General features: G+C 47.9%; 1 protein-coding gene across 7 annotated transcripts in view; it reads right to left on the bottom strand.

The window, feature by feature from the left end:
* The window catches only part of LOC109881328 (tumor protein 63-like), a 99,195-nt gene that overhangs the window by 13,807 nt on the left and 70,607 nt on the right, over window positions 1-14,781 (bottom strand). For 5 of the 7 annotated variants that reach the window (XM_031822299.1, XM_031822302.1, XM_031822300.1 and 2 more), the window contains 6 exons: window positions 9,691-9,877; window positions 9,333-9,448; window positions 6,607-6,716; window positions 6,290-6,426; window positions 5,133-5,215; window positions 2,970-3,094 (listed from right to left, as the gene is read on the bottom strand). In XM_031822299.1, coding sequence (XP_031678159.1) covers window positions 2,970-3,094; window positions 5,133-5,215; window positions 6,290-6,426; window positions 6,607-6,716; window positions 9,333-9,448; window positions 9,691-9,877 — 758 coding nt within the window. The remainder of the gene's footprint in view (window positions 1-2,969; window positions 3,095-5,132; window positions 5,216-6,289; window positions 6,427-6,606; window positions 6,717-9,332; window positions 9,449-9,690; window positions 9,878-14,781) is intronic. The other 2 variants (XM_031822303.1, XM_031822301.1) reach the window with 1 other exon arrangement.

The raw sequence follows: 14,781 nt of genomic DNA on the forward strand, positions 1-14,781 counted from the left end.
GACACGGAAGCAGAAGGTAATCTGAAGGACCTTGTTACCAAGCTTAGTGGTCACACTAGTGTTGCAAGCCTTGTGAACCTGAGTCTAGCTCAGTGGTTTCAGCCCGGGGGTTCAGGAGAGAGGAGGAAGCAGCATAGCTTCATACAGTAACCTTTATCGACTAGAGGGGAGGACAGTAACCCTTTATCGACTAGAGGGGAGGACAGTAACCCTTTATCGACTAGAGGGGAGGACAGTAACCCTTTATCGACTAGAGGGGAGGACAGTAACCCTTTATCGACTAGAGGGGAGGACAGTAACCCTTTATCGACTAGAGGGGAGGACAGTAACCCTTTATCGACTAGAGGGGAGGACAGTAACCCTTTATCGACTAGAGGGGAGGACAGTAACCCTTTATCGACTAGAGGGGAGGACAGTAACCCTTTATCGACTAGAGGGGAGGACAGTAACCCTTTATCGACTAGAGGGGAGGACAGTAACCCTTTATCGACTAGAGGGGAGGACAGTAACCCTTTATCTACTAGAGGGGAGGACAGTAACCCTTTATCGACTAGAGGGGAGGACAGTAACCCTTTATCTACTAGAGGGGAGGACAGTAACCCTTTATCTACTAGAGGGGAGGACAGTAACCCTTTATCTAATAGAACAGAGGGGAGGACAGTAACCCTTTATCTACTAGAGGGGAGGACAGTAACCCTTTATCTACTAGAGGGGAGGACAGTAACCCTTTATCTGATAGAACAGAGGGGAGGACAGTAACCCTTTATCGACTAGAGGGGAGGACAGTAACCCTTTATCTACTAGAGGGGAGGACAGTAACCCTTTATCTACTAGAGGGGAGGACAGTAACCCTTTATCTGATAGAACAGAGGGGAGGACAGTAACCCTTTATCTACTAGGAGGGGAGGACAGTAACCCTTTATCGACTAGAGGGGAGGACAGTAACCCTTTATCGACTAGAGGGGAGGACAGTAACCCTTTATCGACTAGAGGGGAGGACAGTAACCCTTTATCGACTAGAGGGGAGGACAGTAACCCTTTATCGACTAGAGGGGAGGACAGTAACCCTTTATCGACTAGAGGGGAGGACAGTAACCCTTTATCGACTAGAGGGGAGGACAGTAACCCTTTATCGACTAGAGGGGAGGACAGTAACCCTTTATCGACTAGAGGGGAGGACAGTAACCCTTTATCTACTAGAGGGGAAGACAGTAACCCTTTATCGACTAGAGGGGAGGACAGTAACCCTTTATCGACTAGAGGGGAGGACAGTAACCCTTTATCGACTAGAGGGGAGGACAGTAATCCTTTATCTACTAGAGGGGAAGACAGTAACCCTTTATCGACTAGAGGGGAGGACAGTAACCCTTTATCGAATAGAGGGGAGGACAGTAACCCTTTATCGACTAGAGGGGAGGACAGTAATCCTTTATCTACTAGAGGGGAAGACAGTAACCCTTTATCGACTAGAGGGGAGGACAGTAACCCTTTATCGACTAGAGGGGAGGACAGTAACCCTTTATCGACTAGAGGGGAGGACAGTAATCCTTTATCTACTAGAGGGGAGGACAGTAACCCTTTATCGACTAGAGGGGAGGACAGTAACCCTTTATCTACTAGAGGGGAGGACAGTAACCCTTTATCTAATAGAACAGAGGGGAGGACAGTAACCCTTTATCTACTAGAGGGGAGGACAGTAACCCTTTATCTACTAGAGGGGAGGACAGTAACCCTTTATCTACTAGAGGGGAGGACAGTAACCCTTTATCTAATAGAACAGAGGGGAGGACAGTAACCCTCTATCTAATAGAACAGAGGGGAGGACAGTAACCCTTTATCTACTAGAGGGGAGGACAGTAACCCTTTATCTACTAGAGGGGAGGACAGTAACCCTTTATCTGATAGAACAGAGGACAGTAACCCTTTATCTAATAGAGGGGAGGACAGTAACCCTCTATCTAATAGAACACAGGGGAGGACAGTAACCCTTTATCTACTAGAGGGGAGGACAGTAACCCTTTATCTAATAGAACAGAGGGGAGGACAGTAACCCTCTATCTGATAGAACAGAGGGGAGGACAGTAACCCTTTATCTGATAGAACAGAGGGGAGGACAGTAACCCTTTATCTAATAGAACAGAGGGGAGGACAGTAACCCTTTATCTGATAGAACAGAGGGGAGGACAGTAACCCTTTATCTGATAGAACAGAGGGGAGGACAGTAACCCTTTATCTAATAGAACAGAGGACAGTAACCCTTTATCTGATAGAACAGAGGGGAGGACAGTAACCCTTTATCTACTAGAGGGGAGGACAGTAACCCTTTATCTAATAGAACAGAGGGGAGGACAGTAACCCTTTATCTGATAGAACAGAGGGGAGGACAGTAACCCTCTATCTACTAGAGGGGAGGACAGTAACCCTTTATCTACTAGAGGGGAGGACAGTAACCCTTTATCTAATAGAACAGAGGGGAGGACAGTAACCCTCTATCTAATAGAACAGAGGGGAGGACAGTAACCCTCTATCTAATAGAACAGAGGGGAGGACAGTAACCCTCTATCTAATAGAACAGAGGGGAGGACAGTAACCCTCTATCTAATAGAACAGAGGACAGTAACCCTTTATCTGATAGAACAGAGGGGAGGACAGTAACCCTCTATCTAATAGAACAGAGGGGAGGACAGTAACCCTCTATCTAATAGAACAGAGGGGAGGACAGTAACCCTCTATCTACTAGAGGGGAGGACAGTAACCCTTTATCTACTAGAGGGGAGGACAGTAACCCTTTATCTAATAGAACAGAGGGGAGGACAGTAACCCTCTATCTAATAGAACAGAGGGGAGGACAGTAACCCTCTATCTACTAGAGGGGAGGACAGTAACCCTCTATCTAATAGAATGGTCAGAGAGTAGATAGGTGCCAGTGGACTCCAGTATGTATCTGTCTGTCAGAGAGTAGTACTCACTGTTTCTGCAGGAGGTTCTGCTGCTGCTGCCTGTATGACTCTACAGTGTGCTGAGGCAGAAACTGCATGAGTTCCAGAGACTCTTTGATTTTCACCAAAATCTCATAGATTTCACGGCCTTTAATCTAGAGAGAGAGAGAGAGAGAGAGAGAGAGAGAGAGAGAGAGAACGAGAGAGAGATGAGATAAAGAGAGCGAGAGAGAGAGAGAGAGAGAGAGGAGAGAGAGAGAGATGAGAGAGGAGAGAGGAGAGAGAGAGAGAGAGAGAGAGAGAGAGAGAGAGAGAGAGAGAGAGAGAGAGAGAGAGAGAATTCACAAGATTAATTTAATGCACACAGATGTATTAATGTATTGTTTGATAGCAAACATTAATACATGATCAAAAGTATGTGGACACCTGCTCGTTGAACATCTCATTCAAAATCATGGGCGTTAATATGGAGTTGGATCGCCCCCTTTGCTGCTATAACAGCCTCCACTCTTCTGGGAAGACTTTAATATGGAGTTGGTCCCTCCTTTGTTGCTATAACAGCCTCCACTCTTCTGGGAAGGCTTTAATATGGAGTTGGTCCCTCCTTTGCTGCTATAACAGCCTCCACTCTTCTGGGAAGGCTTTAATATGGAGTTGGTCCCTCCTTTGCTGCTATAACAGCCTCCACTCTTCTGGGAAGGCTTTCCACTAGATGTTGGAACATTGCTGCTATAACAGCCTCCACTCTTCTGGGAAGGCTTTCCACTAGATGTAGGAACATTGCTGCTATAACAGCCTCCACTCTTCTGGGAAGGCTTTCTACTAGATGTTGGAACATTGCTGCTATAACAGCCTCCACTCTTCTGGGAAGGCTTTCCACTAGATGTAGGAACATTGCTGAGGGGACTTGCTTCCATTCAGCCACAAGAGCATTAGTGAGGTCAGGCACTGATGTTGGCCGATTAGGCCTGGCTCGCAGTCTGCGTTCCAATTCATCCCAAAGGTGTTCAATGGGGTTGATGTCAGGGCTCTGTGCCCAGACAGTCAAGTTCTTCCACACCGATCTCAACAAACCATTTCTGTATGGACCTCTCTTTGTGCACGGGGTATTGTCATGTTGAAACTTCCACAAACTGTTGCCACAAAGTTGGAAGCACAGAATCATCTAGAATGTCATTGTATGCTGTAGTGTAGATTTCCCTTCACTGGAACTAAGGGACCCGAATCATGAAAAACAGCCCAAGACTATTATTCCTCCTCCACCAAACTTTATAGTTGGCCCTACGCATTGGGGCAGGTAGTGTTCTCCTGGCATCTGCCAAACCCATTAGTCCGTCGGACTGCCAGATGGTGAAGCGTGATTCATCACTCCAGAGAATGCGTTTCCATTCTATGAGATGGTGTGGCCTACCACTTTGTGGTTGAGCCGTTGTTGCTCCTAGACGTTTCCACTTCACAACAGCACTTATAGTTGACCGGGGAAGCTCTAGCAGGGCAGTAATTTGACAAACTGACTTGTTGGAAAGGTGGCATCCTATGACAGTGCCACGTTGAAAGTCACTGAGTTCTTCAGTAAGGCCGTTCTACTGCCAATGTTTGTCCATGGAGATTGCATGGCTGTGTGCTTGATTTTATACACCTGTCAGCAACGACTGTGGCTGAAATAGCTCAATCCACTAATTTGAAGGGGTGTCCACATACTTTTGTATATATTAACGTATATAACAGGGTTGCTTTTGCCAGTATGGACAGAGGGCTTTTATTCTGAAGTTCTGGCTCTTATTTTGAAACGCTCCCCTAAATAAAAATGTTCTTCCTCCTGTACCCAACGAGTCTGTTATATGTTCATCTGGGTTCTATTTCTATAGAACAGACCGTATCAGAACTTCGCAGGGTAGCCTAGTGGTTAGAGTGTAGAGGTGGCAGGGTAGCCTAGTGGTTAGAGCGTTGGACTAGTAACCGCAAGGTTGCAAGTTCAACCCCCCGAGCTGACAAGGTACAAATCTGTCGTTCTGCCCCTGAACAGGCAGTTAACCCACTGTTCCCAGGCCGTCATTGAAAATAAGAATGTGTTCTTAACTGACTTGCCTAGTAAAATAAAGGTAAAATAAAAAAAGGGTCAATCAATTCCATAGTGTCAGCTAATTCCCTGGGGAAATCCCAGAGGAACGGGGCCAGACTGTTGACACTTACAGGCAGACAGAACACTTCCTCGTCTGTGGATCTTCTCTTCTTGATGGAGGACATCTGGATACCATGAGAGACCTGGTGGAAGGCTGGGGAGGGGGACAGAGGCCTGGTAAGTACCTGGGCTGGTACACCTGAGATGACGCTAATTTTATCCTACGTATTAACCTCAGCAAGCATAGGATGGAAAACAAGCACAGAGCAGGAGGAGGCAGAGCAGGAGGAGGAAGAGCAGGAGGAGGAAGAGCAGGAGGAGGCGGAGCAGGAGGAGGCGGAGCAGGAGGAGGCAGAGCAGGAGGAGGCAGAGCAGGAGGAGACAGAGCAGGAGGAGGCAGAGCAGGAGGAGGCAGAGCAGGAGGAGGCAGAGCAGGAGGAGACAGAGCAGGAAGAGGCAGGGCAGGAAGAGGCAGAGCAGGAAGAGGCAGAGCAGGAAGAGGCAGGGCAGGAAGAGACAGGGCAGGAAGAGGCAGAGCAGGACGAGACGGCGCAGTGCAGAGCAGGAAGAGGCAGAGCAGGAAGAGGCAGAGCAGGAAGAGGCAGAGCAGGAAGAGGCAGAGCAGGAAGAGGCAGAGCAGCGCAGGAAGAGGCAGAGCAGGAAGAGGCAGAGCAGGAAGAGGTAGGGCAGGAAGAGACAGGGCAGGAAGAGGCAGAGCAGGAAGAGACGGCGCAGTGCAGGAAGAGGCAGAGCAGGAAGAGATGGCGCAGTGCAGAGCAGGAAGAGGCAGAGCAGGAAGAGGCAGAGCAGGAAGAGGCAGAGCAGGAAGAGACAGAGCATGAAGAGACAGAGCAGGAAGAGGCAGAGCAGGAGGAGGCAGAGCAGGAGGAGGCAGAGCAGGAGGAGGCAGAGCAGGAAGAGACAGGGCAGCACGAGACGGCGCAGTGCAGGAAGAGGCAGAACAGGAAGAGACAGAGCAGGAAGAGACAGAGCAGGAGGAGGCAGAGCAGGAGGAGGCAGAGCAGGAGGAGGCAGAGCAGGAGGAGGCAGAGCAGGAGGAGGCAGAGCAGGAAGAGACAGAGCAGGAAGAGACAGGGCAGCACGAGACGGCGCAGTGCAGAGCAAGAAGAGGCAGAGCAGGAAGAGGCAGAGCAGCCGAGGGGCTGGCAACATGCAGAGTGTAGTATAGTCAAGAGTCAGTCCTCCAGCAGCTCCCAGCACTACTTACGGCGTTTCATACCCTCACTGCTCTTTGTTCCGTCAGTAACGTGCTGCTTACGGATGCTGTCCTCGTCCGCCTTGCGGTCCCGGCCAGGACACGCACAGATCCTGGCCTCGAAGCAGCGCCGACCCAGCACCTGACCACTAGGTGGCGAGAGAGAGACAGACAATAAGACTTTTTAACCATCTATGAGGAGGTGGGATCAATTTATTTACTTATTTTTTCCCCATAAATCCCATTTGGATGATTCCCACTCCTGATTCCGGGAGTTTCCAGAATATTGCAACCCTGGTAGCCACTGAAAACAAAAACAAATGTCTTACTCTCTGGCTTCCAGGGTGACGATGATGAGGATAGGGCGTCGGTTCATGCCTCCTACACAGCTGGAGTTGCACATGAAGTTATACAGTATGGTGGTGAACTCTGTGCCCACCTGGAAGAGGAGACATTAACACACAGAGAGGAGACATTAACACACAGAGAGGAGACATTAACACACAGAGAGGAGACATTAACACACAGAGAGGAGACATTAACACACAGAGAGGAGACATTAACACACAGAGAGGAGACATTAACACACAGGAAGGAGACATTAACACACAGGAAGGAGACATTAACACACAGGAAGGAGACATTAACACACAGGAAGTTATACAGTATGGTGGTGAACAGCAGGTCAAGTGAATGAAAAACCTCATAAAACATAAATGAATTTAAATGACTGAAGAAAAGAAATGTCCAGTTGTTGCAGAAACACAGTTAGCCAGGGCTGTTGAGGACACAGGGAGTAGTAGACAGTATGGGCCCAGTAGGGGTGAGGGGCTGTTGAGGACACAGGGAGTAGTAGACATTATGGGCCCAGTAGGGGTGAGGGGCTGTTGAGGACACAGGGAGTAGTAGACAGTATGGGCCCAGTAGGGGTGAGGGGCTGTTGAGGACACAGGGAGTAGTAGACAGTATGGGCCCAGTAGGGGTGAGGGGCTGTTGAGGACACAGGGAGTAGTAGACAGTATGGGCCCAGTAGGGGTGAGGGGCTGTTGAGGACACAGGGAGTAGTAGACAGTATGGGCCCAGTAGGGGTGAGGGGCTGTTGAGGACACAGGGAGTAGTAGACAGTATGGGCCCAGTAGGGGTGAGGGGCTGTTGAGGACACAGGGAGTAGTAGACAGTATGGGCCCAGTAGGGGTGAGGGGCTGTTGAGGACACAGGGAGTAGTAGACAGTATGGGCCCAGTAGGGGTGAGGGGCTGTTGAGGACACAGGGAGTAGTAGACAGTATGGGCCCAGTAGGGGTGAGGGGCTGTTGAGGACACAGAGAGTAGTAGACAGTATGGGCCCAGTAGGGTGAGGGGCTGTTGAGGACACAGGGAGTAGTAGACAGTATGGGCCCAGTAGGGGTGAGGGGCTGTTGAGGACACAGGGAGTAGTAGACAGTATGGGCCCAGTAGGGTGAGGGGCTGTTGAGGACACAGGGAGTAGTAGACAGTATGGGCCCAGTAGGGGTGAGGGGCTGTTGAGGACACAGGGAGTAGTAGACAGTATGGGCCCAGTAGGGGTGAGGGGCTGTTGAGGACACAGGGAGTAGTAGACAGTATGGGCCCAGTAGGGGTGAGGGGCTGTTGAGGACACAGGGAGTAGTAGACAGTATGGGCCCAGTAGGGGTGAGGGGCTGTTGAGGACACAGGGAGTAGTAGACAGTATGGGCCCAGTAGGGTGAGGGGCTGTTGAGGACACAGGGAGTAGTAGACAGTATGGTCCCAGTAGGGGTGAGGGGCTGTTGAGGACACAGGGAGTAGTAGACAGTATGGGCCCAGTAGGGGTGAGGGGCTGTTGAGGACACAGGGAGTAGTAGACAGTATGGGCCCAGTAGGGTGAGGGGCTGTTGAGGACACAGGGAGTAGTAGACAGTATGGGCCCAGTAGGGGTGAGGGGCTGTTGAGGACACAGGGAGTAGTAGACAGTATGGGCCCAGTAGGGTGAGGGGCTGTTGAGGACACAGGGAGTAGTAGACAGTATGGGCCCAGTAGGGGTGAGGGGCTGTTGAGGACACCGGTAGGAGTACACAGTATGGGCCCAGTAGGGTGAGGGGCTGTTGAGGACACAGGGAGTAGTAGACAGTATGGGCCCAGTAGGGGTGAGGGGCTGTTGAGGACACAGGTACACAGTATGGCCCAGTAGGGGTGAGGGGCTGTATGGGCCCAGTAGGGGTGAGGGGCTGTTGAGGACACAGTATGGGCCCAGTAGGGTGAGGGGCTGTTGAGGACACCGGTAGGAGTCCACAGTATGGGCCCAGTAGGGTGAGGGGCTGTTGAGGACACCGGTAGGAGTACACAGTATGGGCCCAGTAGGGTGAGGGGCTGTTGAGGACACCGGTAGGAGTACACAGTATGGGCCCAGTAGGGGTGAGGGGCTGTATGGGCCCAGTAGGGGTGAGGGGCTGTTGAGGACACAGGAACACAGTATGGGCCCAGTAGGGTGAGGGGCTGTTGAGGACACCAGCTGCTGGGCTGACTGTCACTGACTGACTGGATGAGAGGGCCAGTACGTGAGGATAGCTAGCTCTACAGAAGATCAGGGGCCAGACCCTAATGTGACCCTGTCTGAGACACGTAGGGTGTTGCCGACGGATAGTTTAGAGTGCTGGTTGTGACACTGTGATGACAGAGGGGACAGGGGAGAGACAAGGGGGACAGGAGGGGGACAGGGGTTGGAGACGGTCTGTCGCCAGGGCTGGGGGGGGGTGGGGGCTTGGTGGTGATATGGGGGACAGGCGGGACAGGGCTGACTCTACACTGCCTGGGGGTGGGGGGCTTGTAAGGGGGGCAGACAGGGGAGTACTGTAGCCTACCTGGGGGGGGGGGGGGGCAGATGGGAGTACTGTAGCCTACCTACCTGGGGGGGGGTTGTAAGGGGTGCAGATGGGAGTACTGTAGCCTACCTGGGGGGGGGGGGGGGTTGTAAGGGGTGCAGATGGGAGTACTGTAGCCTACCTGGGGGGGGGGGGGGGGGGGTGTAAGGGGGGCAGACAGGGGAGTACTGTAGCCTACCTGGGGGGGCTCGTAGGGGACCAGCACACTCTGACGGCCCGTGATGGAGTCCTCCAGATACTGGGAGTGGCTGTTACCCTCCACTCGGATCAGGTGACTGGGAGGGGCTATCTGACCTACAAACACAAAATACCATACATTTATGAAGTAGAAACACCATACATTTATCAATTAGAGATCAGTTAACTAACAGCAAAATATGTTGCATGTTGATGTGTGACTCAACACCAATACGTGGGCTTAAAATGTCCAAAATAAAATGTTTGGTATTTTACAGTTTATAAAAGCGTAATATGTTATCAATGGTGCTTTAGGAGTGTTTGAGAGACATAACTAACTAACTAACTAACTAACTAACCGTCGTTGAACTCGCGGCTGAGCTCGTGGTTGGGGCATCGTTTGACCACCTCGGTGACGTGCTCTGCCTTCTTGTAAACGGGCATGGCTCTGATGACGGCGCCCTGCGGGGGGTTGGTCAGCACCTTGATCTGGATGGGACACGTCTTGGCGATCTGACAGTACAGCTTCTTCAGCTCTGTAGAGTACTGGAGAGACAGAGGACAGGTCAGTACTGGAGAGACAGAGGACAGGTCAGTACTGGAGAGACAGAGGACAGGTCAGTACTGGAGAGACTGAGGACAGGTCAGTACTGGAGAGACTGAGGACAGGTCAGTACGGGAGAGACTGAGGACAGGTCAGTACTGGAGAGACTGAGGACAGGTCAGTACTGGAGAGACTGAGGACAGGTCAGTACTGGAGAGACTGAGGACAGGTCAGTACTGGAGAGACTGAGGACAGGTCAGTACTGGAGAGACTGAGGACAGGTCAGTACTGGAGAGACTGAGGACAGGTCAGTACTGGAGAGACTGAGGACAGGTCAGTACTGGAGAGACTGAGGACAGGTCAGTACTGTACGACCTAGTAACTTTACTAGCTGAGGTAACATGACTGATACTAGTAAAGTTACTAGGTAGTTAACTAGCTTAGGTAACATAACTGATGTTTAGATAACAACCTGGTAACTTCACTAGTTTATCTAATTATTAGTCATGTTACCTCAGCTAGTTAACAACCTAGTAAATCTACTAGTATCAGTCATGTTACCTCAGATAGTTAACTACCTGGAAACTTTACTAGTATCAGTCATGTTACCTCAGCTAGTTAACTACCTAGTAACTTTACTAGTATCAGTCATGTTACCTCAGCTCGTTAACTACCTAGTAACTTTACTAGTATCAGTCATGTTACCTCAGCTCGTTAACTACCTAGTAACTTTACTAGTATCAGTCATGTTACCTCAGCTCGTTAACTACCTAGTAACTTTACTAGTATCAGTCATGTTACCTCAGCTCGTTAACTACCTAGTGACTTTACTAGTATCAGTCATGTTACCTCAGCTCGTTAACTACCTAGTAACTTTACTAGTATCAGTCATGTTACCTCAGCTCGTTAACAACCTGGAAACTTTACTAGTATCAGTCATGTTACCTCAGCTCGTTAACAACCTGGAAACTTTACTAGTTTATCTAAACATTTGGGGGCACAGAAAGAAAGGAGAATGGACAGCTTCTTCAGAAGATCAATGATTATATATGAATGATCTCTAACATGTTTTCATTCAAACGTGACACTCTTAAAGAGACAGTGTAGAATGTAATGCATCTCATAAAGGGTAATGCTTTTAAACAACGTAGAAAAGGCAATGTAGAATGTAATGCATCTCATAAAGGGTAATGCTTTTAAACAACGTAGAAAAGGCAATGTAGAATGTAATGCATCTCATAAAGGGTCATGCTTTTAAACAACGTAGAAAAGGCAATGTAGAATGTAATGCATCTCATAAAGGGTAATGCTTTTAAACAACGTAGAAAAGGCAGTGTAGAATGTAATGCATCTCATAAAGGGTAATGCTTTTAAACAACGTAGAAAAGGCAATGTAGAATGTAATGCATCTCATAAAGGGTAATGCTTTTAAACAACGTAGAAAAGGCAGTGTAGAATGTAATGCATCTCATAAAGGGTAATGCTTTTAAACAACGTAGAAAAGGCAGTGTAGAATGTAATGCATCTCATAAAGGGTAATGCTTTTAAACAACGTAGAAAAGGCAATGTAGAATGTAATGCATCTCATAAAGGGTAATGCTTTTAAACAACGTAGAAAAGGCAGTGTAGAATGTAATGCATCTCATAAAGGGTAATGCTTTTAAACAACGTAGAAAAGGCAGTGTAGAATGTAATGCATCTCATAAAGGGTAATGCTTTTAAACAACGTAGAAAAGGCAGTGTAGAATGTAATGCATCTCATAAAGGGTAATGCTTTTAAACAACGTAGAAACATTTTTCCACAAATAACTTTGAAATTAAATCAAACATTTCAACAACAGGTTTTTGCATCACAACATTTTTAGCTTTGTATGATTGCTACCCATTAAAAAGGTTAATGTTGAGCCCTGTGTGTGTGTGTGTGTGTGTATGTGTGTGTGTTCGATGGGGCACACCTAGTTAATGTCTCTTGGTTAAGGTGGGCTCCGGGGCAGGTGCCCGGCTCTCTGAGGAGCCATAAAACAGACCCTGTCCCTCCAGGGACAATTTAATTAGCCCTCCTTAAAAAAATAAAAAATAAACTGTCCCTCCCTTAACTCTGGGCCTGGATTTCATCTTTCCTCTTCCAAGACATGGGGACACGACACAGTGTTGCCATTTGAAGGCCAAAGACAGGCAGAGGATCCCCAATAGTGTTGTCCGTGTCTCAATCTGACAACGACGCTCATCGTGCGTTTCGTCATGAATCGTCGATGAGTCTTCCTGACTCTTACGATAGGGGTCAGAGGTGGTTACCACAATAACATCCTCTTCACCACCACCACCACCACTACTACCTGGCTGACACAGCATCTGACTAATAAGAGTCACTGACTGCAGGAATGGAAGTGTCCACACTGAAAAATGGGTCATTCACAATGCTATGGTGCTACCGAGCCAACGGGACACTCTGAGGTTTCCTGCCTAACTGGCGCTGTGAGCAGAAAGGCCATCAGAAAGAAAGGTCCGCTGATTCTTCTAGCCTTTACCATACTTAATCAGATCCCTCATATTGTTGTCTCTACCTTCTTGCCCTTTGTGCAGTTGTCTGTGCCCAATAATGTTTGTACCATGTTTTGTGTTGCTACCTTGTTGTGATGCTACCCTGTTGTGTTTCTACCCTGTTGTGTTGCTACCCTGTTGTGTTGCTACCCTGTTGTGTTGCTACCCTGTTGTGTTGCTATCCTGTTGTGTTGTCATGTGTTTCTACCCTGTTGTGTTGCTACCCTGTTGTGTTGCTACCCTGTTGTGTTGCTACCCTGTTGTGTTGCTATCCTGTTGTGTTGTCATGTGTTGCTGCCTTGTTATGTTGCTACCCTGTTGTGTTGCTACCCTTGTTGTGTTGTCATGTGTTGCTGCCTTGTTATGTTGTCTTAGGTCTCTCTTCATGTAGTGTTGTTGTGTCTCTCTTCATGTAGTGTTGTTGTGTCTCTCTTCATGTAGTGTTGTTGTGTCTCTTCATGTAGTGTTGTTGTGTCTCTCTTCATGTAGTGTTGTCTTAGGTCTCTCTTCATGTAGTGTTGTTGTGTCTCTCTTCATGTAGTGTTGTTGTGTCTCTCTTCATGTAGTGTTGTTGTGTCTCTCTTCATGTAGTGTTGTTGTGTCTCTCTTCATGTAGTGTTGTTGTGTCTCTCTTCATGTAGTGTTGTTGTGTCTCTTCATGTAGTGTTGTTGTGTCTCTCTTCATGTAGTGTTGTCTTAGGTCTCTCTTCATGTAGTGTTGTTGTGTCTCTCTTCATGTAGTGTTGTTGTGTCTCTCTTCATGTAGTGTTGTTGTGTCTCTCTTCATGTAGTGTTGTTGTGTCTCTCTTCATGTAGTGTTGTTGTGTCTCTCTTCATGTAGTGTTGTTGTCTCTCTCTTCATGTTGTGTTGTTGTGTCTCTCTTCATGTAGTGTTGTCTTAGGTCTCTCTTCATGTAGTGTTGTCTTAGGTCTCTCTTCATGTAGTGTTGTTGTGTCTCTCTTCATGTAGTGTTGTCTTAGGTCTCTCTTCATGTAGTGTTGTTGTGTCTCTCTTCATGTAGTGTTGTCTTAGGTCTCTCTTCATGTAGTGTTGTTGTGTCTCTCTTCATGTAGTGTTGTTGTGTCTCTCTTCATGTAGTGTTGTTGTGTCTCTCTTCATGTAGTGTTGTTGTGTCTCTCTTCATGTAGTGTTGTTGTGTCTCTCTTCATGTAGTGTTGTTGTGTCTCTCTTCATGTAGTGTTGTTGTGTCTCTCTTCATGTAGTGTTGTTGTGTCTCTCTTGTCATGTGCGTTTTGTCCTATATTTTTATTAAATTTATTTTTATTTTTTATCCCGTCCCTGCAGGAGGCCTTTTTGGTAGGTCGTCATTGTAAATATAAATTTGTTCTTAACTGACTTGCCTCGTTAAATAAAAAGGTTTAAGAAAAATATATATATATTACGTTCCCAATGGCCCCCTATATAGTCCACTACTTTAGATATAGGGAATAGGGGGCTATTTGGGATACGCCCAGTGTGTGAATCCTTCCAGTGAAGAAAACGTGATGGAAAAACACAGAAGGGAAACTTTGCCTGTCAGGTTCACTTCTGTTCTGAAGGGTAAGAAGTCCTGTGAAGATTGTCCCGGGGCAGAGTGTTCGCTGCTCTAGAACAATGCCACATTAACTTCCATCTCTATTAAGTTGTGTTTCAGTGGAAAAGGAGCCCATCCCAGCAGCTGTCTGACTTGTAATTTTATTACACAATCATATCTTTTGCCAAGTAAAAGCTAGTCTCCTCTCTTCTCCGTGCCAGGATGATCCCTCTAGCTAACCCTTTCCTTTCATCAAGAGTAGCTCCTCCAACACACAGAAACATAGGAGAGAGAGAATGAGAGACAGACAGACAGAGAGAGAGAGAGACTGTTTTGAAACTTCTGTATGTGTAATGTTTACTGTTCATTTTTGTTGTTTTTCACTTTATATATTCACTTTGTATGTTGTCTACCTCACTTGCTTTGGCAATGTTAACACATGTTTCCCATGCCAATAAAGCCCTTGAATTGAATTGAATTGAGAGAGAGAGACCAAAAGAGACAGACAGAGACCGAGAGAGAGAGACAGCCAGAGAGAGAGAGAGACCAAGAGAGACAGCCAGAGAGAGAGACAGCGAGAGAGAGAGAATGAGAGACAGACAGCCAGAGAGAGAGACAGCGAGAGAGAGAGAATGAGAGACAGACAGACAGAGAGAGAGACAGTGAGAGAATGAGAGAGACAGAGAGAGGGAGAGGATGAGAGACAGCCAGAGAGAGAGAGGATGAGAGACAGACAGAGACAGACAGACAGAGAGAGAGAGAGAGAGGATGAGAGACAGAATGAGAGAGAGAGGATGAGAGACAGAATGAGAGAGAGAGGATGAGAGACA

Source organism: Oncorhynchus kisutch, linkage group LG4, assembly GCF_002021735.2.
Source record: "Oncorhynchus kisutch isolate 150728-3 linkage group LG4, Okis_V2, whole genome shotgun sequence".
Lineage (NCBI taxonomy): Eukaryota > Metazoa > Chordata > Actinopteri > Salmoniformes > Salmonidae > Oncorhynchus > Oncorhynchus kisutch.